At 47.5% G+C, this 23,572-nt stretch overlaps 1 protein-coding gene and 1 non-coding gene across 2 annotated transcripts in view; both read left to right on the forward strand.

Annotated features, from left to right (window-relative positions):
* Positions 1-23,572, forward strand: part of RUNX2 (RUNX family transcription factor 2) — a 347,192-nt gene that overhangs the window by 319,579 nt on the left and 4,041 nt on the right. The window contains exon 8 of the mRNA XM_063666237.1: positions 20,523-23,044. Within this exon, the coding sequence (XP_063522307.1) occupies positions 20,523-21,130 (608 nt within the window). The 3' untranslated portion in view covers positions 21,131-23,044. The remainder of the gene's footprint in view (positions 1-20,522; positions 23,045-23,572) is intronic.
* Positions 3,424-3,528, forward strand: LOC129039689 (U6 spliceosomal RNA). The gene has a single exon (XR_008503408.2). It is a non-coding gene; the product is annotated as a U6 spliceosomal RNA (small nuclear RNA).

The following is a 23,572-nucleotide window of genomic DNA, read 5'->3' on the forward strand; positions in this document are numbered from 1 at the left end:
CCCCTCCTCTTCCCTCCCTTCCCCTCCTCTCTCCCTTCCCTTTCTCTCTCCTCTCTTCTCTTCCCTCCCCTCCTCTCTTCCCTCTTCTCTCCCCTCCCCTCCCCTTCTCTCTCCCCTCCTCTCCCCTCCCTTCCCTTCCCCTTCTCTCTCCCCTTCTCTTTCCCCTCTCCTCCCTTCCTCTTTTCTCTTCCCTCTCCTCCCCTCCCCTCCATTCTCTGCTCCTCTCTCCCTTTCCCTCCCCTTCTCCCTCCCATCCCCTCCCCTCCTCTCTTTCCTCCATTGCCTTCCACTCGTCTCTCCCCTTCCCTCCCCCCCTCCTCTCCCTTCCTCTCCCCCTCTCCCCTCCTCTCCTTTTCCCTTCTTTCCCCTCCCCCCTCTCCCTTCCTCTCCTCTCCCCTCCAGTCCTATCCCCTCCCCTCCTCTCCTCTCCTCTCCCCTCCTTTCCTCTCTTCCTTCCCTTGTCCTCCTTTCCCTCCCCTTCTCTGTATCTGCCATTCTCTATTGTCCTTGGATACTGTGTCCTTTCTTTCCCACATCACAGACTGGGGTTCTCCCAGAGTCTTCTTCCTTGTGCTGCCTCCAGCACTGAGCTGTGCCTTCAGGGAAAGGAAGCAGGCAGCATCGGGCTTAGGAGTAGAGATCATAGTCGGGTCCCTCCAGACAGAGCGGCATGTGAAGGGCTGGGACTCCGTCTAGGATTCCTGAAGCCTGAGATTAGGCTGGTGAAGACGTGAGCAACAGCCAGGAAGGCAAAGGGCAGCAACGTAGTAACCGGAAGTGTGTATCCTGAGCATTTTGGCAGTACTGGGTCCTCTGGAGGGCTCTCCTGTCTGGCAAAGGCATCTCCTGACCTTTGGCTTCAATTTGATTATGCTGGGAACCAGCTTCAGAGTGCCTATAAGCAGCAGCACTGGCCATGACCAGAGAGGAGTGAAGAGGCAGAAGTGTCCCCATGCTGTTCCCTCCTCCTTCCTCGCCTTCTCCCACCAGTCCTCCGACCCTTGTTCTGCTGTCTTACTCTAGAAGACCCTGTAAGGAAGATAGAGGTATGGTCACCTGGGCTAAAATCTTGACAGGTTAAAAGTAACACACTTGCTCTGCCACAGTCTTCCAGAGCTTCTCAAGAAGCTCTTTGCAGAGGTGAGCGGTGAGGAGACTCTCAGGCGTAGTCAGGGCGGGGTTTGTGGCAAGAGAGGGGCTTAGGCTGTCTTTGCTGTGATTCACACTGTTCATCGTCCAAGGTGAGGCAGCTCAGGGGGCTCTCACCATGACATCTGCAGCTGGAATCGAATGAGGTGGGACCTTTGGTCTCCTGTACCTGCATATGTTGGCAGACAGGGAGAGTGAGGTTTTGATCTTCATAGGGAAGAGATGCTGAGTGGCAGGAATGGGAAGTTTTAGGAAATGGTGGAGGGACTAGTACTCAGCTCTCTCACACTCCTGCCCCCAGAGCTCCCAGAGGCCCCTGGCAGACACACTGTGGGTGGGATGGGGAGCCCTTGTGCTCGTGCTGCAGATGAACACACTGAGGCTCCCAGTTGCAGCATGACTTGCACCTTCAGAGTGTCGGTGTCCCCCAAGCTGTGCTTTCCCAGCTGCTCCCCCAACCCCAGGTATTCACGCCTTTGCAGAGGAAGAAACATGAGTGGGCCTGCAGTGCTGGTTGTGATTCTTAGCAGCCCTGATGGTTGTCCAGGGGATATCACCTGCCCAAATCTCACGTAATTCTTACCCCTCTTTGTAGGGACAATGCCAATGGGAAATGGGAGGAAATGATGGGAGTATACACTCTGGCCGCAGCAGGGCAATGGCTGTAGGCTTAAACATCTTTTGCACAGGGTGTGCCCTGTTTCTTGATGCTTCCATGCTGTTGGTGCCCTGTGGGAATACCCCACCCTGTCCTTGGCTTGGCTGGGACAGTCTCCCTTCTCCTCCCCTCATGCTGTCAGGCATCGCCAACACTCTCAGGAAGCAAGAAGACTCCCCTCTCCTTTCCCTGATTTGAAGGAAACAAAATTGGTCCATGGGCACGTGTCCAGGCCATAGGGCAGTTTGGAGACTTCTTGATAAGGGCCCTGTCACATGGACCACCAAGCTGAACCCCCAGGGAGCCAGGAGGTGACAGTCAATTACTGAGGGGCTTGGAAGAAGTGAGAGCAGGTCCAAGAAAGCAGGCAGCAGGAGGGGAAGGGCTGTAATTAAGTAGCCACAGGCCAAGGTGCTGAGTCTGTAGATTTTAGACTTTGAAATACTTTTGTTGTGCTAATGCAGGTGCTGCTGTGGGTGAACAACTGAGGGGCCTTATTGTGAGAGGAGTAGCTTTGGGTGTCTCTTTGTTAGTCCATGGCTGAAACTCCCCAGAATAAAGTCTCAGAGTAATGCAAGTCCTCCACTTGTCAAAGTGACAGTTGAAGTTTCTGGAAGATGAGGCCAATTCTGCTTTTCTGGCTTGAAGGAGGGCAGAGGTGCTGGTCTCTGTGAAGGGGTGGCCTATCCAGGATCCTATGCTGGGCACTGTCCATAATTCCAGAGTGGAGCCAGCCTTGGAGGAGCTGGCATCTCCTGCAGCATTGGGCAAGGGGATGTTTGCCTTGCCTCTCAAAATATTTCTTAGAAAAGGGGAGTTTCAAATAAATTTGGAAAACTCTACATTCTGCCTCTCTCTCTTGGATGTTTATCATGCTCTTTATCATGTTAAGGTCCTCAGAATTCCTAAGGGAAGGAAACCATTTAACTGTGTTCAGCTCAGAATGTTCTAGCATGTCTATCATGGGACCGAATTTACATAGACCCTAGGAAACAGCCTCTAGGAAACCCCCTTTTAAAAGTGAAATGCTTCTCTGGTTTGGTTTTTGTTTCTGCAGGGGTGAGTAAAACATTTAGGGAGGGGACTGTATCATTGTATGAGACACAGTCCCTACTCTCCTCTTGTTGAAGAGGCAACACACAGCTCCCCATACCCCCAGATAACCAACCAGCCTTGAGAGGAAGGTATGGGGAGAGATTTGTTAAAGGATCCAAAATTACAGCTAGATAAAAGAAATAAGTTCCAGTGTTCTGTACCACTGTAGTTAACAGTCATATAGTTTCAAATAGCTAGGAGGAGGATATTGAATATTCCCAACACACGGAAATGGTAAATGTTTGGGAAGATGGATATGTTCATTACCCTGATCTGGTCAATATATTATACGTATCAAAACATCATCATGTATCCCATGAATATACATAATTATTATGTATCAATTAAAAATAGAATTAAATTTAAAAAAGAAGAGAGTAGGTTGCTGGGGGTAAGGATCTAGGGGAGGCTGAGGGTGGGAGTGGAGACCAGTAGGAGAAGAGGGGAAAAGAGTGAATGTTGGGGTTGGGGAGAAGCAGGTGAGGAAGAGTAAGGAATGAGACACAAAGAGGGCCCAGGGCGCTTGCTTCGGCAACACATATACTAAAATTGGAAGGATACAGAGAAGATTACTATGGCCCCTATGCAAGAATGACATGCAAATTTGTGAAGCCTTCCATAAATTTTAGGGGGAGGCGGGGTGGGGGGAAAGTGAGGATGGTTAATGGGTACAAAAAAAAAATTGAAAGAATGAACGAGACCTGTATTTGATAGTACAATAGGGTGACTATAGTCAATAATAATTTAATTGTACTTTTAAAAATAACTAAAAGTACATAATTGGATTACATGTAGCACAAAGGATAAACACTTGAGGGGAGGGATACCCCATTTTCCTTGATATGGTTATTATGCATCACATTCCTCTATCGAAGTATTTTATGGAACCCATAAATATATATACCTACTATGTGCACAAAAAAATGAAAGATTACAAAAAAAAAAAAAACAGCCCACCTGCAGAAGGAAGGCTGCCTGGTTCTGTCCTGTCCCCAGGCTCAGGCCCACTTTAGCCTTCCCTCACTGTGTTCTTCCAGTCTGTGGGGAGCAGAGAAGTGGGTCCCTGACTGAGAATTCTCGGGTGAGGGTGGTGTGGGGATGGCAGTAGCTGTTTGGTCCCTGTGTGGGGCCAGACAGCCAAGCGTCAGTGCTCCCTCCTCCTCTGGGGACACTCCGTCCCTTGCAGTGATGCCAGGGAGGTGCAGGGTCAGTGGAAGGGGGTTCCTCTAATCTGTTCAGGGTCCATTAGCTGAGGGCAGAGCGCAGAGGGAATGAGACTCTGGGCCCCATTTTGTAACTGGCTGAAGTCGGACTGCTTGCCGCTCAGAGGTAGAGAACAGAAGAAGGGAGGTGTGGAGAAAGGAAAGCAACTTTATGAAAATGCTGGTGGTTGGGGTATGGCCAAGCTCATGCCTTTGGAAGATCATTCCAACTTTTTAGGCCGAGGGAAGGGTTTTAGGAAGGAAAAGGTGTGGAAATAGGCAGGAGTAGTGAAAAGGGGTGCAGGTCCGTGTGTTTGCTCTGTGGCCATCTCAGTAATGGCTTGTGGGGAGGTCTGATTCGCATCATACTGACTTCAGCCCAGCAGTGGGGAGCTCACTGTTCCTAACTCTTCTTGAGTGGGAGGATCCTGAGCTGGGTCTCTCTGCCTGGTTTGTTTCAAAGTTGGTGCCTGGAATTTCTAAGCAAGCTCATAAGTAGACAAGCGTGCATGGTGGGAAAGGAAGAAGCAAAGAGTTTCAAAGTCTGCCTCAAGGCTGAAAGCAAGAAAGGAAAAAAAATGTTTAAATGCATCTTGAGGCTGAGATACTGGGTTACAAAGAATTTATCACCTGGGGCCTATCTTATGTTCACAATCTCCATGGCCTCAGGACGGGCATGGGGCCTGAGAGTGCCACTTGTGAGGGCCAGTGTGTATCCCTGATCTGGGATGTGTTTCTGTGTGCCCAGGGGAGGATGTGACACATGCAGGCATGCCCAGCTGCCAGGCAGCACCTGTTTAGGGACACAGCTGCAGCCAGGACAAGGGGCATTCTTGGATGCTGCCTCATGGCCACGTAGCAGCTGCCTGGGTGTTTTCCCGCATTTCAGGTGTGACGCTGATGTTGGGAAGTCCTAGTGGGGAAGAGTCACCCAGGGCCTCCTGTGCTCTTTGGTCAGCCAGGCTCTGTTCTGTCACCATCACCAGGCCTCAACCCACATCAGGCTGGGCTTCAGGGAGCCTCACTCAGTAACCTGTTTTGGCAATTGGTCCAAGAGGCAGAGCAAATTTTAGAGCCAGGGCTCAAAGTCAAATTTATTTCAATTTATGAACGTGCATATGAGGATAAAAAGAAGAGGTGTAGGTGGGGAGCAAAGGCAAGGGAGAGGAAGGGAGGAGAGACGAGGAAGTACTCAGGTGGACAAGGGCCCACCCCAACCAAGCAACTTCCTTTCTCATCATACAGATTAGAGGGGAATAAGTTTTGGCTGCATTAGAAAGAAAAAAAAAAAAAAAGGAGAAGTAGAAGAATTTTTTTTTAAAAGGTAAAGAAAGCAGGCCAAGAAATTACTTAAAGGCTTTCTGACGGCCTCATAGCTCATACTACTTGTTCCAAGTTATATAAGACAAAGGGGAAGAGTTACAGGAAACATATGACAACTAAGCAGAATTCCACTCTATAATAATATTTTTTTCTCATATAACTTCTTTAATCCAAGGATCTTAAAACACTTCACAAATTTGCAACAATTAAACCTCATGGCATAGCTGTGGGAAAGAGTGTTGTTTTGCTCATTTTATGTGTAAGTGAGCTACAGCCCATAGAGTTTGAAAGAAAATGTTTCCAGAGCCCACCAGTGAAAGTGGCCTGGGTCTGGGTCTCACAGAAAGCCTGGGCTCCAACTGCGTATATCCAGGGAACTTCTGCTTCAGGGGAAGCTCTGCTTCCGGGAAGCCTCTCCCAGCGGCCTGCACCTCAACAGGCAGACAGCAGATGGTAGAAAACGGTCAGCTGGGAGAAGGAAAGGCTCTGCTGGCTTACAACAAATAAATAAGCAAATGCACAAATAAAGAAATAATAAAAATATATAATAAAATATAATGTATAATAAACATTTTAAAATAAAAATGTAAAAGTTATAGTTCACTAAAATTTTATTCTTCTTTGCCTCATTTTGTTCTCCTTTTGCTGTTATATGTATGTGAAAAAGCAGCCATTCAGAATTTTTTTTTCCCATAATGAGAAGGAAACTGGGAGCTGTCTTTTTCCAGGGTGGTGAGACCATTGGCCTGTGTGCTTGCGTGTGAGAGGACAGGGGAAGTGAGGAAAGGGGAGAAAAGCCTGTGGAGAAGAGGACAGTTGCCTTCTTCACCTCAGTTGAAAGAGCTCTGGAAAATATTGATCTCACTTTTTCCTCAGAATGGTAGAAAGTATGAGAACTCTGTTGTGGCCTCAGGAACCAGGTCTGGCAGGTGGTACAACGTGCCAGGCTGGCAGCTGCGATGGGGAGAGTGGATAGTTTGACCCCAGCACAGCTGGGGACAGCAGAGCAGCCCACCTGCCCCACTACCTCCATCTGTTACTTGGACAGTTGATATCAGCACACAGGAAAGGCTGAGAGGAGAAACAGGGCCTCTCTCCTCAGCAAGCTTTTCCTTCAAGTTGAGATTTTCCTTCCCAAGTTATGCTTTCCACAACTAAGGATGCCTTGACCCTTCCTGAGGGTCTTGGGCTAGAAGGAGATAAAGGGCCTAAGGGGTCGGAGGTGCTGTATCCTATTTTCCTCAATGCCTGCAACTCACTTGATGTCTTTGCCCCTCAGTTTCTGCATTTGAAAGACAGGAATAAAGATATTCACCTCTAAACTCTCAAGGATATTAGAAAGTCTTTTCTTTCTTTCTTTCTTTCTCTTTCTTTTCTTTCTTCTTTTTTTCTTTCTTCTTTCTTTCTTCTTTCTCTTCCTTCCTTCCTTCTTTCTTTCTTCTTTCTTTCCCTCCCTCCCTCCCTCTCTCTCTCTTTCTTTCTCTTTCTCTCTTTTTTTCCTCTTTCTTTCCTTCCTTCCTTCCTTCCTTCTTTCCTTCCTTCCTTCCTTCCTTCCTTCCTTCTTCCTTCCTTCCTTCCTTCCTTCCTCCCTCCCTCCCTCCCTCCCTTCCTTCCTTCCTTCGAGACAGAGTGTTGCTCTGTTGCCCAGGCTGCAGTGCAATGCCATGATCTCGGCTCACTGCAACCTCTCCCTCCCGGGTTCAAGCAATTCTCCTGCCTCAGCCTCCCAAGTAGCTGGGATTACATCTGCCCGCCACCATGCCCAGCTAATTTTTTTGAATTTTTAGTAGAGTCGGGGTTTCACCATATTGGTCAGGCTTGGCTGGAACTCCTGACCTCAGGTAATCAGCCCATCTTGGCCTCCCAAAGTGCTGGGATTACAGGTGTGAGTCTATGCTATATTCGTAAAAGACTTTCATCTTCTTTGGCCCAAAGAGCTGAAGCTAGTGAACCTCCACGATGGTGATACCAACAATTCCTTGCTACAATCTAACAGTTTGCAAAGTGCTTCTCAGAATCTGCTCCCATTAACCCGGGTTGAGGCAAGGCTTCACAGATATTTAACAGTCTCATGGTAGCACTCCATTTGTTTTAATTCAAAGAGCTATTGAAGGATGTGATTGTTTTTCTTTGAGCTTCTCCCCCAAACTCTTAGGGGTGATTCTAAACTATAACTAGCAGAAACTGATCATGGCTGGACTCCACTGGCCATGATAGCCAGTTCTGGTAGTCAGAACTCGCACAAGAAATTGTATTGAATCTACTTCGTTTGAGTATTTCAGATGGGTTGTCAACATCAATAAAATTGCATAGATAGTTCTACCTACCTGGCAGCCCAGTTCACCTGGGCCTCTCAGAGGGTGTGTTAGGGTCTCAGATCTTGTCATTGTGAATCTGGGCAATGCTTCTCCTTTCTTCTCTATTCCTCTCCTCATCACCCCCTCCTCCCATTTTCTAAATGCCCAAAATATAAAGAGCAACAGAACCATACAAGAGAGCTTAATTTTGAAAGGAGGTGAGCTGCATAAACAGGGATCTTTGTGTAGCTCTGGAGAATATTAATAGTCTGATCAAGTTTGTTGTAAATATATTTCCCTTATCTCCTCTAACTTGGGGACTGTACAGAGGGAGAGTCAGGGAGAGGGAGGGGGCCTTCTGGATTTTTGCCCAGGGTTACTCAGCAGGGACATGGTTTTCTTAAAGTTCCAGAAGGGAGGGGAGGCCACTGCAAGCTCCACCACGTGTCCCAGTATATCACGTTGACTCATCACCAGATCTTGAGAAAAACTCACAGAAGTCAGGAAATTCCTGGCAAATGCTCTCATCTCACCCTCTGCTAACCCTGCAGGGAGAGCATAGGTAGGGTCAGATCGGAGGACGTTTTTAAAAGGAAAAATCAAAGCATGTCTGTAGCTTCTGCATGCCTGTGGTGGGACAAAGAGTCCTAACAGGCCTGGCTGAAGATGCAGAAGCAGCTTCAAACCCCAGTGACCAGGTGCAGCCAGCGCTGGTATGTTTCTTCATTCTAGATTTTTATTTCTGCAAAAGATTTTCTCCCCTCTCCTTGGCGTTGTTTTCCCATGGGGAGTAGCATCTTTCTTTTTGAGCAAAGCCAAATCACCAGGCACCACCCCCACCCCCTTCAATGGACAGGGCCAAATTTAGAGTTGGGGTTGCTCATTTAAGCTTTGTATATAATTGAGCCTGGCACAAAGGGTTATCATTAGGAGGAATGGCATGAAATGAAGGAATGGAAAAGCTCAGACCCAAATTAGAAAAGATGTCCTGAGGGAGAGACACAGTGGCAAGGCTGGGAGCTCTGGTCTCAGAGGAATTCTTAGGAGAAAGGACTGGGCATTAAAAGTGCCTGGATGGGACAATTAGGGAACTGAATATGGCCCTGCCATCTCTTGGGATTATTTGCTTCTAAGTGCAAGGGCGTGGTGGTAAGAGGTGGCAACAGACACCAGAGGCATCAGTTATTAAGAGCCAGCGTCTGCTCCCAGGGCACCATGGAACGCTGACGGAAACAGGATTATCCTCTTACCAGATGTTTACCAAGTGTTTTCAGGGCTGGGCAGTGTTACTTTATTCCCCAAGCAAATGGAAGGTGCTAGAGGACTCAGCCAGTTCCGCTGACTTACTGAACATCCTTGTCGGAAACCTTGCTTCCTATTGCTTTGGGGAATGGAGCCATCACCTCCCTCGTCTCCAGATGGGGTGTCCCACTGCTTGGTTGCTCAGTGTGGGTTGGGGGCTTGGCAAGGGGACACCGTGGAACAAACCAAGGAGGCTTTTTCTCTGAGGTGCCTGTCCCGGCTGACACATCTGTCACCCTTGGCTCCACCTGGAAGTCCTGGAGCTTGATGGTGTGAAGAGGGCCCAAGTGGACTCCATGTGGCTGGGCGCAGCTTGCCCGCTCACCCTGCAGGATCAGTCCTCCTGCCTGCCTATCCTGGCTGTCCCCCCACCCTCCTGGTTGACTCACGTGGGAACAGGTAGCAGGGGGCTGCAGTCGTTCCCTCCGCTCCTCGCCAGACTGTCTCTGCTCTCCACATTCCTGGTGGTGTCCCAGCTCCATGTGACCCCAGCTTCTAATATTCTTGGGTTCATTCAGACTATACAGCTGGCCCCACTCTGGGCTTCCTAGCCTTGTTAAAGCCAAAATGCTGTCTTTTACTACCCTGCTCTTTCCATCAAGTTCTTCCAGTAACCCGAGTTTTAGAAGCGAGATGACTCTTTTGGTGAGCTCTTCCTCTGGGGGTAGGGAGCCTGGGTTTCAGTAGGGCCTGGACTGGGCTACATCATTGTTATTTTTTTTTTAATGGTAGTTTTAGAAAAGAAGGTTCAAAGGTGAGTGACCCTCCAGGAGGAAGGATTAAGTGGGTTGACTTGGGAGCCGTTCAACCCAGGAGGCATTGCTAAGGAACATAATCTATTTTGCATTTCGTTTCATGAGCCAAAGTCAGTTATGGCATAGGAATAGCTTTCTCATGCTGTCTCTCCCTTTCTCCATTCTACAAAAATATTCATGCCAAAGAATATGCAAGTTGTATAAACATCCCTTCAAAAAGCACATAAAGATATTATATATAGTCACATATGTCTCCTTCCAAATGGGTGTGTTCCTAGAGATGCATAGAGATATCTTTCACACCCTATATGTAAAAAACAGCCAATTTAAGAATTGGCAGAACAGCCTTGCCTAAGTGAGTAGAAAACTTTGGCTCGGGGCTCTCCAAACAATCCCATAAAACCCATGCTTGCTTTTATTGAATGGTGATGCATGAAAGACCAAGGGTGGCCAACTTGAATGAGGGCAGGAGCCAGCGTTCACAGGATTGTCATAAAGGGTGGCAGGAAAGTTTCTTTTTGCTGAAATTCAATCTATTCCTAGAAAAAAAAAATTGCTTCTAATACTGGCTGGCTGGAAGTCACTCTTATGTTCACTTCTGCTGTAACATCATTTGAGCTCATCAATGTTCAAGATGTTAATTTTACATTTGGTCTTCTTGCCTCTAGCCTCACCCAATCCATTTCAGCCTCCACTCCACTGGCTGCCAAAGTAATCTTTTTAAAAGGCAAATCACATCTATTACTTTCCTACTTAAAACCCTTTGGTGGCTCCCCATTGCCTGCTAAAGTTCAAATTCCTTAGCTTGGTAGACAAACTCCCTCAACCTTCTGTCCTCGTTACCCTTTAAGCCATTCCATGAAGTCCCCCAGCCCCATGGACGCTCCACTCCAGGCATTTCAGACGGCCTTTGAGGCCACAGTCTTCCAAGCCTCATGCATTTGCACATGCAATTTCCTCCACTGGCATATTCCCTGGGGATATGAGTGGAACAGTGATAGCATCTGTGGTCAGAGCAAGGGGGACAGGAAGATGATGTGGTAGAGTGGGGGGTGGCACTTTTAACTGGGGTGGCCAGAAAAGCACACTTGAGAAGGTGACTTTGAGTGAAGGCTGAAGGAGATGAGGGAGACAGCCTGCAGATATCTGAGGGAGAAGCATTTCAGGCAGCAGGAACAGCAAGTGTAAAGGCACTGAGGTGGGAATGTGCTTGGTGCCTTCAAGGAATAGTTGGAGCAGGGTGAGCAATAAAGGGATGAGGTGTCTGGAAGTCTGGAGACTCTAGAGACATGGGGCTCTTGACCCAAACACTTGCCAATATTGCCAGTGGGAATGAGTGACCTGAGCCAGAAGCTTGGCTGTGAAATGCTTGGAGGTTGCAACGTTTTGCTTATAATGCCGATGAGTGTAAGAGTGGTTCTGAAAGTGTCAGGCTCTAGACTTTACTTTCTCCCAATCTGCATCCACACAGTCTCAACAAAGCCATTTTAGTAGAATTTGACACCCTGATGACTAAAAAACCAGACATCTTTGAGGAGGCATTAATGTTTAGTTAGAGTCCAGGACTGGGTAAGTAAACCTCATCCTCAGGAGCCTCCTGGGGTGCATAACCCATATCTGATCTATCATGTCCTCAATAGCAATTTATTTTATCAGCTCTTCCCATTCCCATTTTATAAACATTTATGGTAATGCCATATATAGATCTTTCAAGTGCTTGGACAAAATTGTGAATTAAGGTGTCAAACTTCTCCTCCACCTTTTTATTGTGGTAAAGTATACACAACATGAAATTTACTATTTTAGCCATTTTTAAGTATATAGTTCTGTGGCATTAAGTACATTCACACAGTTGGGCAACCATCACCAGAACTTCATCCTTCCCAACAGAAGCTCTGTATCCTTTAAGCACTAACTCCCCCTCATTTTACTTTCTGTCTCTATGAATTTGACCACTCCAGGAACTTCATACAAAAGAAGTCATACAATGTTTTGTGTACTGGCCTTTGTGACTGGCTTATTTCACTTGGCAGAGGTCTCCAAGTTTATCCATGTTGTAGCATATATCAAAATTTCCTTCCTTTTTAAAGCTGAACAATATTCCATTGTATGTTTGTGCCACATTTTGTTTATTCTTTCATTCATGGATGGACACTTGGGTTGCTTCCACTTTTGACTCTCGTGAATAATATTGTTATGAACAAGGGTGTACAGGTATCTGCTCTCACTCTCTCTCTTCCCTTCTTTAAAGGTAGTCTTTGAGCAGAAGCACGTCTTGGCTGCTTGAATCCATTTGGATGGCTGCCCTTCTCCCTTGTCTTGACTTGGCTTTATTAACTCAATTGATGATGAAGTCTGTTTCTGATGAGCTCAACCCTCAGCCACCAGAAAATTAGGCTCTGAATGATATATACAGAAATAAATATGTGATGCCTTTTCTAATGTCACTCCTTGGGAAATCACTAGCACTGCTCGAAACAGAGACTAGGGATTTCTCCAGGGCTGGGCCTTCTCATTCTCAGATGGTGGCCCCTCAGGGGTCGAAGCCACAGAAGATGGCCAGTATTCTGCCTGGGAGAGTCAGTGGGCACCTCCCAGCCAGGGCTCCTGGACATCTCTTCAGAGATCTTGGTCCATTGGCTGCAGCAGAGCCTGGATGAAGCTAAGGCCATGGTTTCAGCTGCCCCTGGGCCAACCCACCCGACTCAGTGGCTATAGACTGCATTGCTACTCTCAGGCAGCTGACCTAAACAGCACTTGGACTTGAACAAACAAAATGAAAATTGCAAAAGAAATTTATATTTAAAAAATCGCATGCTTTCAAAATAGAGGATGCCCAAATATGAGAGAGAATGGAATGAACTGAACAAACACGGGTGTTGGAATCAGCCAGATACAGATCAAGACATGGGTCTTATCAGCCATGGGGTTTGTGCAAGCCATCCAAATTCTGTGAGCCTCAGCTTCCCCATTTACAAATGGATATAGGGTCATTAAGTGAAAAAAAAACAAAACAAAACATGAAACTTGCTTTTATTGAGCAGCCCTTATTGCATATTAGAATCACCTGGAGAGCTTTTAAAACCTAGGATGCCTGGGTATGACTCCTAGAGATACTGATTTAATTGGTCGGGGGCACTGATAGTGTTTATAAAACTCCCCAGGTGATTTTAATGTGCAGTCAAGGTGGCATATAACTGGCCTAGAGTGCAGCAGACCCTCCTCAAATGCTAGCTCTCCTCAGTCCTCCTCCCGTGCCTGCCAAAACTCTAGAAAGCACATGTCCTCCCTCACATGGAATAGCCTTGGCATCAGCTGCCTTGGTTCATATCACAGCTCTGTGCCAGTGACCAGGGTTCCTAACATAGCCGAGCCTCAATTTCCTCAATGGTAAGATGGGATTGATGACAGAAACCACTTCTAGTTTTCTGTGACGATTAGAAGAGATAACACATGGCTTGGAGTTAGAGAGTACTCAATAAATGTCAGCTCTTATTGTGAGCATGGTCAGCGTCAAGTCAAGAATCCCATCATTTCCACTGCAGCCAGCCCTTCTCACCCCCTCCCTCCCCAAACCCCAAAGCAGAGAAACCAACCCTCCTGTTCCCTGCAGAGGGCTGGTCAGTTCCAGCTCTCCTGCTGAGCCATGTTCCTAGGAGATGCCTGGTGAGAACTTGGGATCAGATTGAGTCAGAGGTATTTGTAGGCTTGACTCACCAAGTCTTAAAACCAGAAGATTGCCCTGTGGGTCTCATGACGTTTCTGGAAAATAAAAGAAGTGAATATTATTGGGCTGAGTTCATCAGACACTCAGCCCTCCCTTTCGTATGCCAGTGGTTCTGAAGAGAGCAGGCAGCAACTTAGCCAAGTCTGAACCATCAAAGGCAATGGCCTGGTTGCAGTGCAGGGAGATGTTGCTTCTCCTGCAGGTAGGTCTGTTCCTCTTTCCATTCCTCTTCTCCTCCAGTCCCCCAAGGCTATAGACTTTCTCCTCCCTCCAGGTTCCTGGGAAAATGTTTCTGAGGGTTGCCTCTGGTGAGGTGTGTTAGAGCTGAGCTATTTTCAAGGGCTGGGTGTGGGCTGGGAAGGGGCCACCCAGATTCCAAAGAATAAGAAAGGGAAAGTTCCCCTTCTGGAGCCAGGATTTCTGGAACCTTGCACTGAAGCAGCAGCCAGGTAGGGGACCCATTTCTCTGAGGCTTTCTTTCCCCACACCCCGTCACATCCCTAACAATAGTAAGTCCTGTTGTTTCCACGTCCCAACTATCTCTAGAATCTACTTCTCTGCATCTCCAGAGCCACAACCCTAGCAAAAGCCACTGTCATTTTATAATTTCTCACCTGCAACTGCAACCTCCTGTTTCTACTGTTTCTATTCTGTCTACCCTTGTCTTCCCAACCTGCCACCAGCAGACAGGTAAAATTTTCAAAATATAAAACTGATCATGACACATACACACATATGCACATTTAAGCTTAGTACTTTTTCAAAGCTTCACATTGCTCTTGGGATAAAGGCAAAACCTCTAACAAGTCTGACACGGTCATGTATATCAAGATTTGGTTTGGCTATGAGTGACAGAAAACCCAAGTTAATAGAGGTTTGAATAGATAAGGTTTTCTTTTCTATGTGAAGAGTCTGCAGTTCAACCAGCGAGGATTGGCACAGCAACTCCTTAAAGTGATGGGGTACTCAGACTACTTGAGTTATCTGCTCTGTCATCCTTAGTATGCAGTTTTCACTTCACAGTCCAAGAGGGCTGCTTGAGCTCCAGCCATTGCAACCAAATCTCAGCTCACAGGAAGGAGGAATTGCACACAGCACTTCTACTTGCATCCTTCTGTGCAGAATTTAGTCACATGGCTACAGGTAGCTGAAAGAGAGGCTGGAAAATGTAATAGTTTCTTCCAAGTGGCCATAGCCCACCAAAAATGGAGGAAGAAGGGGAGAATAGATATTGAGTGATAACTGGCAGTGTAAATTATATAGTGCTCCTCTCCTGAGCATCATTATACTGCACGCCTTCTTCCCTTGGCTCTCTCCACTCCTGACACACTGGCTTTCTCCAGATGTTCCACACATTTGCAATACTCCCTCCTGCCATAGGCCCTTGCTCATGCTTCAGTGTTGTCACCTCCCTCCTACTTAATTACTAATCCTTCAGAACTCCACTCAAGCAGAGTTCCCTCGAAGAACCTTCCAGAGGTCAGACCCTCCTATTTAGAAGAGATTTTTTTATCCTCCTCTTGTATTTTTAGCTATAACATGTAGATTCTGTCACTGTTGCAATCACACATTTGTTTTGTATGACTATTTTCTGCCCCCATGACGAGGACAGATTTTAGGCTTGGTTTTGTGCACTATGGAGCATCCTGCCTGGCACACAGTAGGTGCTCAATAAGTATTTCTTGAATGAATCAATGAATAAATTTAGATATTACCTAAAATGTGTTAAAGGGAGACCAAGAATTAGGCAAAGGATTTTCCTGGGGCAAGTCGTAGGGAGTGGCTGAGAGGGGTTGGGAGATGCATTCTAAATAGTCCATCCAAATCTAGCAGGCTTTAGGTGTGGCAGAGAAAGTGTTGACCTGGAACTCAGAAGACCTGTTTTCTGATCTCAGCTCAGCCATCAACAGCTGGGCCACTGCCTAGAGAAAGAAATGGTCAGATGTTGGGTATATTTTGAAGGTAGAGCTGACAACAATTGCTGGCAGATTGGATGTGGGAATTGAGGGAAAGATAAGGGTCAAGGATTAGTCCTGGGTGTTTGGCTGAACACACGGAAGGCCATTTATGGAGAAGGGGAAGACAGTGAAAGGAATAGCTTTTAAGGAGAGGGTCTGAAGGTCTTATTTGCAAATGAGCCACAGGTTCCCATAGCCAGGTGCACTCTTCCACAGAGGAAGCCTAAGCCCCAGGCTGGGGGGTGTCAGTGGTGGAGAATACCAAATGGATGCAAAAAAAGTTAACTGAACCCCACCTCATCCCCCCCAAAAATGCCCAAACAACTGGACTTTCAAGGTGCATAGTTACCAGCCAAGTTATTCAGCTCAACTCAGCAACAAGATTGAAGAGAAAGTGGTCAGAAGACCTTGATACCAGGCTTGGTAGGAAGCAGTCACTTTGGGCTCAAAAGTCAGTGATGAGGGAAGGCATATCCATGCATAGTCACTGCAGAAATCTTTGAAAATTCAGAAAATTACAATCCCAGTACATGCTTAACATGCCTAACATCACCATGTGTTTTCTCCCAATCTTTATTATATACATTTTCCTGTAAGCAGTGGCACTCATCTGAATAATGTGATTTGGCAATTTCCCTTTCTCACTAAACAGTATCATACATGTTTCTAAGTTGCCTTCTAGAGAGGCTGTACTGATCTACTCCACTAGAATCAGTATATTAGAATGCTTCTCTCCTGGCAATCTTGTTCACAATGAGCGTTAGCAAAAGAATACTTTGTCAATTTTATAAGTGAGAAATAGTAATTGATTATTATTTTAATTTGCAGGTTTAAAAAAATTTCTAGAGAGCCTGACCACTTCTCAAATGCTTGTTACATTTTTTTTTTCAAGTGACCTTTGCAAAGATATTTCTAGACTTGGAAGGAACCAGAATAACCAATATTTAGTTAAATCCCACTTCCTTCACCTCAAGAAGTAGCATCTCTCCCCTCAAAAACCAACCATATGTATGAGGGGGATGGGGGTGGCAAAGCAGAGAGAAAGAAGTGCTATGGTGGAAAGTTTGCACTCAACTGCTGCGTGACAACGGCTCACCACCAGTCTCTAGTCCGCCTTCTTCCGAATGAGGGTGAAAGCTTTATAAGCAAATCAGTGCTAACTATAGCTGGTGGATGTCTGCTGTGCAGCTCTTTTGGATTTCCGCCCTAATCTGATCTGCCATCTGGGTTTTGATATGCACAGAGAGGCAGTCTGATTTTGTGAGATCTGCACCCCGTGTGCTCTCCCACTGACTCTGTGGGAGGACAGAGAGCCCGCAGCCCGATCTGCTCCTTCAGGTAGGGACTCTGCCTGGTTTGGCTGTGTCTTAGAATATAGTGTAGCACCTGGCACACAGTAGGTTCTTAGTACATATTTGTTCTGTGACTGAATGATCAGGATCCTGAAGGGATAACTAGGAGAGAGGAGACACTGTTCTCTCTGTTCTCACTTCTGTTCTCAGTTGTGTCACTAAACAGTAAGTCACTTTCTCTCATGGGCCTCTACTTCCTCGTTTTAAGCAATTAATCCAAAATGGCAGCAAAGATTCCTTCTAACTCTGAAATTGTGTGAAAACATTTAACCATCTTTGCTTTGGTTTCCTCATCTATGAAATAGGCAGGATGAAAATGTCAACCTCCTATGAGGGTACCAGATAAAATACAGGATGCACAGTTAAATTTGAATATCAGATAAACAAGAAACACATTTTTAAAAGTATAAATATGTACCCAATATTGCATAGGCTCGATAAATAACTGGAGTGCTGAATGACCAAACAACATGCAGCTGGATCTGTTTATTGCATTTAGAGTCGTGTTTCTAGACTATGATGATTACATGGTGTTCAGTCAACAAGTATTTATTAAGCATCTACTGTACGCCAGGCACTGTTGAGGCCCTGGTGATACAGCAGAGAATGAAATAAGCAATGTCCCTGTTTTCACTGGCTTAAATTCTAGCAAACAAAAAAAGTACACAAAATGTCATGTAGTCATCATGCTCAGAAGGCTAGCAAAGCAGGCTAAGGGCCAGAGACCATGTGGAGGGCTGAGAAAGGGAGTCAAGGAGGCTGAGGAACTCAACTCTGTGCACCTGAAAGCCCCCAACCTCCACACAGACCTGTGTTTGTACAGCAAGACTGTGATATTATTTTGCAGCAATCCCCAAAGATGCATAAAAATGTCATTGATTCAAAAAGCTCGTGCACCAAATTTGGGATAAAATGAGCAGTTGCTTGGATGGAAGAGACCTATAAATCATTTAGCCAATTTTAGCTGAGCTAGGGCTGCAACCAACTTTCCTGACAGCCAGGAGAAAGTTCTGGGAGGTGATGTGGCTTGTGAAAAAGTGATTCTGATTTTCAGTTCTGTTTACCAATGTGGTTGGGTTAAGTCTTGACAACTTTTGTACATGTTTTAAAGTTTTAGCTGAAACAACAGTGAAGCGTTTTTCTTTGAGACATCTTTACCCTCACTGAGCCAGTGCTCTTTGGTTCAAGGTTTTGCTGGGGCCTATTAAGTGAATGGCTGTAGAGGTCTTCTTTTCTTCTCTTCTCTTCTCTTCTCTTCTCTTTTCTTTTCTCTTTTCAGATGGAATCTCGCCGTGTTACCCAGGCTGGAGTGCAGTGGCGCAATCTCAGCTCACTGCAACTTCTGCCTCCCGGGTTCAAGCAATTCTCCTGCCTCAGCCTCCGAGTAGCTGGCATCACAGGTGCATGCCACCATGCCCATCTAATTTTTGTATTTTTAGTAGAGACAGGGTTTTACCATGTTGGCCAGGCTGGTCTCGAACTCCTGACCTCATAATCCGCCTGCCTTGGCCTCCCAAAGTGCTGGGATTAGAGGCGTGAGCCACCGCGCCCAGCTGAGGTCACCTTTCTTATACCTCTGGTAGCCCAGAGAAATCTCAGCATCATTGCTATCACTACCTTTATGATGGCATTAGGTCTCTAGGTTGCTTCTACCCTAGAATATTCTGTGTGCTTGCCTCTATTTCATTTTACACATTAGACCTCTATTTGGTTCAATATAGAGGTTTTATTGTCTGCTACGAGAATTGGATATGTGAAGCTCATTAACATTTCTCAAGTAAAACTAGAGAAAACAGTTTGTGGAGTTTCTTTTTTATCATTTTCAATTCATAGTGATTGGGTTCTTAGAACTAGCCGTGATTCTTGGTTTATAAAAGAAAATAATCACAGACACCTGGGGAAATATAGCTTTGGTGGGGGAGAGGCAGTTCTGTGAAAGTCAACAGCAGAAAGTACCCATGAGCTTTTTTTTTTTTTTTTTTTGAGACAGTGTCTCACCCTATTGCCCAGGCTGGAGCGTAGTCATGTGATCATGGCTCACTGCAGCCTCAACCTCCCAGGCTCAAGTAATGCTCCCACCTCACTTCCTGAGTAGCTGGGACTACAGGCACATGCCACCAAGTTTTTCGTAGAGATGGGGTTTTACCATGTTGCCCAGGCTGGGCTCAAACTCCTGGACTCAAGCAATCTATCTGTCTTGGCCGCCCAAAGTGCTGGGATTACAGGCGTGTGCCACCATGCCTGGCCCCATTAACTTTTTCCATCAGAGAAGTTCTTAGGCACATTGCTGGCTTCTCCTCAAATGCTGTCACCTGAGGAATAATTGCCTCTCTGATCCCCTCAGACACAATTCCCACACAAACTGGACATCTGAACATCTGGGGCCTGTGAGCTCTGTGAGAACGTTGTTGGACACTGGAGTCTGGAGGGATGAGGGACCAACCTCTCCCCAGATGACTAGGGCTTCTCTGAGTCTCAGCCAGACACCAGATGAAGGAACAGCTCACCCATGACGAGAGTGAGAGCACACATGTTCACAGGCAGCGGGGGATATGTTTACTCACTGACTCTTTCATCAGGTCACCCTCCCCAAGATAATAAGCTGAGGTACTCGAGCAAGTTCTGCCTTTGAAAAGCTTGGAATCCCCAAAGGGCGGGGCACCAGGGTGGGCACCCAAACAGACAATGCAGAAAGCCAAGCACAGACGGTTCTAGCTGGAACCGGGAGAGAAGCCTCCAAACCTGGCTCCAGTAAAACTCAGAACTGTTTCCAGGGTGAGCATGGACCATCTCCCCAAAGGCGGCGACCAGGGTGGCTGAGATAGCTCAGTTAAGGTAGCTCGCATTCATGTGGCTCCTTTGATCTGAGGTTGGTAAACCTTGTTACCATATCCAGTCACAAAGAGCTGCCACCTGCTTTCTACCTGGAAGCTCAAGGGATTAGGGGAGAACTAACAAAAGTCGGTCTATAAAGTGCTTCCAGATTTTTAAGTGCGTCCACTGTGAACTTAGATCAATGCTTCAAGCTGCAGACTTTTGAAGGTAGAATGATCTGTCCTGAAGGGTCCCAGAGGCTATTGGGCCCAACCTTCTTATATAAATGGGAGGATGTAACCAAGTCTCGAAGGAGGGATAGGGCTTGCCCAAGGTCCCATGGCATTTTCTGGCAGAGCAAGAATCAGCACTAAGGTCTCCTGGCTCCCGGCCCTGAACTCTTTCTTCTCCACCCTGAGAGCCTCGCTCTGCTGGGGCAGTGGAGGGTCATCTGTTTAACACAGTTCTGTTTTTGGCAATCTTGGGGAAGGCCCTTCTTGTCATAGTCTTCACGGGTTGTCCTTGGCAAGATTGCCTCCAAATAAGCTGCAGCATGGTCCCCTGCCTGGACCTCCCTCTCTGTCTTCACACCCGTGCCACCTTTCCAGACCCAGTGGAGAGCTAGGTCAGGATGCCTTCTTGGACTCGCTGATCTTCTCTGCCCTTGAGTACCTAGGCTGTGTACCACACCCTCTTCACTTTGTTCTCCAGTCATTAACTGCTCATATAACCCACTTTTCCTTACTGAATTGCAAGCTCTGAGGGGTAGGAAATACATTTCCACCTTCTCATTCATTTAAGCAGCTAGCATGGAGCTGGGCATAGCGTTGGCGCACAATAAATGCTGATGAGCATGCATGCCTGAGTGACTCTCGTTTCTCCCTTGACAGATTCAGAGCCCAGTACCTTGGACTCCCAGTCTTCGACCACCTTGTTCCTCTCCTCGGAGGAGCCAGGCCCCTCCACCGCCGCCCTGCCATCTCCCTCCTCCTCTTCCTGCGAGCCCCAGGCCTTTTCTCCAGGTCCGCCAGTGCTGCCCCCGCTGTTGCCTCCGCTCCCCGCAGCCTCGGCGCCCCCAGGCGCCGGCGCTTCCCGGCGCACAGGCCGCTACTCAGTTGTCGCCTCCTCCCCGGAGGCCGCCCCGCGTCTGGTCGACTGGCTGCACGGTTGCCCTTCGACCACCTCTCCCAGCACACGCGGGGATGACAAGGAGCGGCCGCCGCCCGTCCTCGCACCGGCCGAGGGCCCGGAAAGGAGCCGCGCCCCGCGCCCCAGCACCGCGGGCAAGGAGGAGGGCACCGTGGACGCGGGTACATCCCCGCCGCCCCGAGCCCGGCCCGCCGCTGCGGCGAGCTTGGAGGCCCATGTCGGGGACATCCTGGTGGAGCTGCGGACCATGAACGGCCACCTGGACATCATAGCGCGGGCCCTCACCAAACTGGCTTCGTCCCTGGGGCCCCAGCCTGAGCCTCTGCCAGATGCTCCGGATGCCACCTAATGGAGCTCGGCGAGGCTGGGCCGCCCCGGGGCCAAGGGATCGCCTGCACCAGGCATCCCTGCCTGTCCTTCCCCAGCAGCGAAGCGCGCCCGGCGGAGGAGCGGTTGCTCTGCGCAGCTGCCTAGCGGAACGCACGGCCCTAGCGTTTCAACGTGAAACAGACCCGGTTGCGCCTCACACCCTCCTCCTCGGCTCTCTCACGGCGGCCCCTGCCCCGGCTTCCTGGCCCTTCACATGCCCTTCTCTTGCCTTGAGCTCCTAGCAGAAAAAGTGCCTGGAGACGGCGGTGGCACCCTGCGAAGGATGCTTAGAGAAACACTTTCACATTCCAGTCCTGCGACTTCCGCTGGCGTGGAGGGAGAGGAGCTCAAAGCATGTCACCAAAGCAGCAGCGAGGCCAGCTCCAGCGTTGGTGGGGTATCCATCTCTGGTGACGTTCACAAGTTTGTTTGTTTTTAAAATCGTTTTTGGAAAAATATATTTTTTTCTTATAACCACATTTCAAGAAGTTTGGAAAATAGAGAAATGAAACAAAATCTGGTGTATTTGTGGAAAAGGGGGGTATTTAAGTCTTTCTTATGAGTAAGAAAGTATTTCGTGTAATAAAAAAAAAATTATATCCACTTTCTGGGCGTTGGGCTTTCCCTACCACATTTCTTCCTTTGCACGGCCCCTTTCTCTCTGTGCTTAGTTGCTTGTCCCAGCCCTCCTATAGTCCTTGAGTTGTTGAACTTTTCTCATACTTGTGAAGTATAAGCTTCTTTTTAAATTTAATATACTTTATTTTTTGTTAAGAGACAGTCTTACTCTGTCACCCAGGCTGGAGTGCAGAGGCACGATCTCAGGTCACTGCAGCCTCTACCTCCCAGGCTCAAGTGATCCTCCCACCACAGCGTCCTGAGTAGCTGGGACTACAGGCATGAGCCACTGCACCTGACAAGAATAAGCTTTTAATGGTTCTTCTGATTCTTTCCATAACTCCCACATCTCCATAAATTTGATAGACCCACTCCTCTCATTTTGGCTAACTGGAAACCAAGTTCCAGAGTGACTGGGCAATAAATATGGAGGAAACAGCATCCCCAGCCTCTGCTCACTGCCAGAATGACCAGCTTCCCCAGTTGAGACAACCAAAAAATGTTTCCAGACATCGCCACTGTCCCCTGGTTGAGATCCACTAACCCATGTAGAATTTCAAAAATTTGGGATGACCCACACTCTCCAGAATCTGGCTTCCTGTGGTGAGGCAGGGCTCTTCTCTTCTTCCTATTAGAATTTTAATAAAGTGTGCTTCTTTGCTAGAAGCAAACATGCTATGCTGCTGTTTCTTCAGAAACAAACGAAAATATTCATGCACGGTGGCTCACGCCTGTAATCCCAGCACTTTGGGAGGCTGAGGCGGGTGGATCACTTGAGGTCAGGAGTTCGAGGCCAGCCTGACCAACATGGTAAAACTCTGTCTCTACTAAAAATACCAAATTAGTTGGGCATGGTGGCACATGCCTGTAATCCCAGCTACTCAGGAGGCGGGAGTGGGAGACTGGCTTGAACCCAGGAGTCGGAAGTCGCAGTGAGCCGAGATCGTGCCATTGTACTCCAGCCTGGGCAACAAGAGCAAAACTCAGTCTCAAAAAAAAAGAAAAGAAAAAGAAACAAACAAACAAACGAAGGGTCTGAGACCACATTGCACAAAATAAAACCCTGTCTGGGAGCACTTGTAGGGCTCGCAGCTGGCGTTCTGCGGCTGGTAGAGTTTGTGCACCTCTAGTGCCTCACAGACTTTGATAAGCAGGAACTACGTGGAGAGCTAGTGAAAATGCAGATTCTGATTCAGAAGCTCTGGAGTGGGGCCTGAGACTCAGCATTTCTAGACAGCTCCAGGGAGGCGCTGATGCTACTGATCCAAGACACACTGTGAGTAGCAAGAAAGTAATGAGGGGTTTTCTGCTCTGGAATTCCTGCTTATTTGAGTTGCCACTGCTCCCCAGGAACTTCTGCTTGTCTTTGTACCCCACAGTGCCTAGATTCCTCAACTCTAACCAAAGCTTTGGGTTTGGTTTTTTTTTTTTTTTTTGGCAGAGTGTTAGCTCTGGCCTCCTACTTCTAAAAATGTTCCAGTGAAGTTCAATCTAATTCAACAAACATTTACTGAGTGCTACAATGCTGGTGCCTCGGGGGACACAAGATGAATAGGATAAGGTCCCTGCCCTCCAGGGGATCCCAGCCTGGTGTCTCACACAGGGAGGGATTATCAACAGTTCCAGTGTGTAAGCAGTTTGAAGGTGGTGGAGAGAGGCAGCAGGGTGTGGTGAAATTAGTATTCGCAGGGAGGCCAGGCTTCCTGTGGTTTGACTTTGGGAGTGTTCTTTAATCCCCCTGAGCCTCAGTCTCCTAATCTGAATCAAATGGAGATAACATCACTGTACCGCAGTCGATCAAAAT

The sequence above is a fragment of the Pongo pygmaeus genome, chromosome 5 (genome assembly GCF_028885625.2).
Source record: "Pongo pygmaeus isolate AG05252 chromosome 5, NHGRI_mPonPyg2-v2.0_pri, whole genome shotgun sequence".
NCBI classification, from domain to species: Eukaryota; Metazoa; Chordata; class Mammalia; order Primates; family Hominidae; genus Pongo; species Pongo pygmaeus.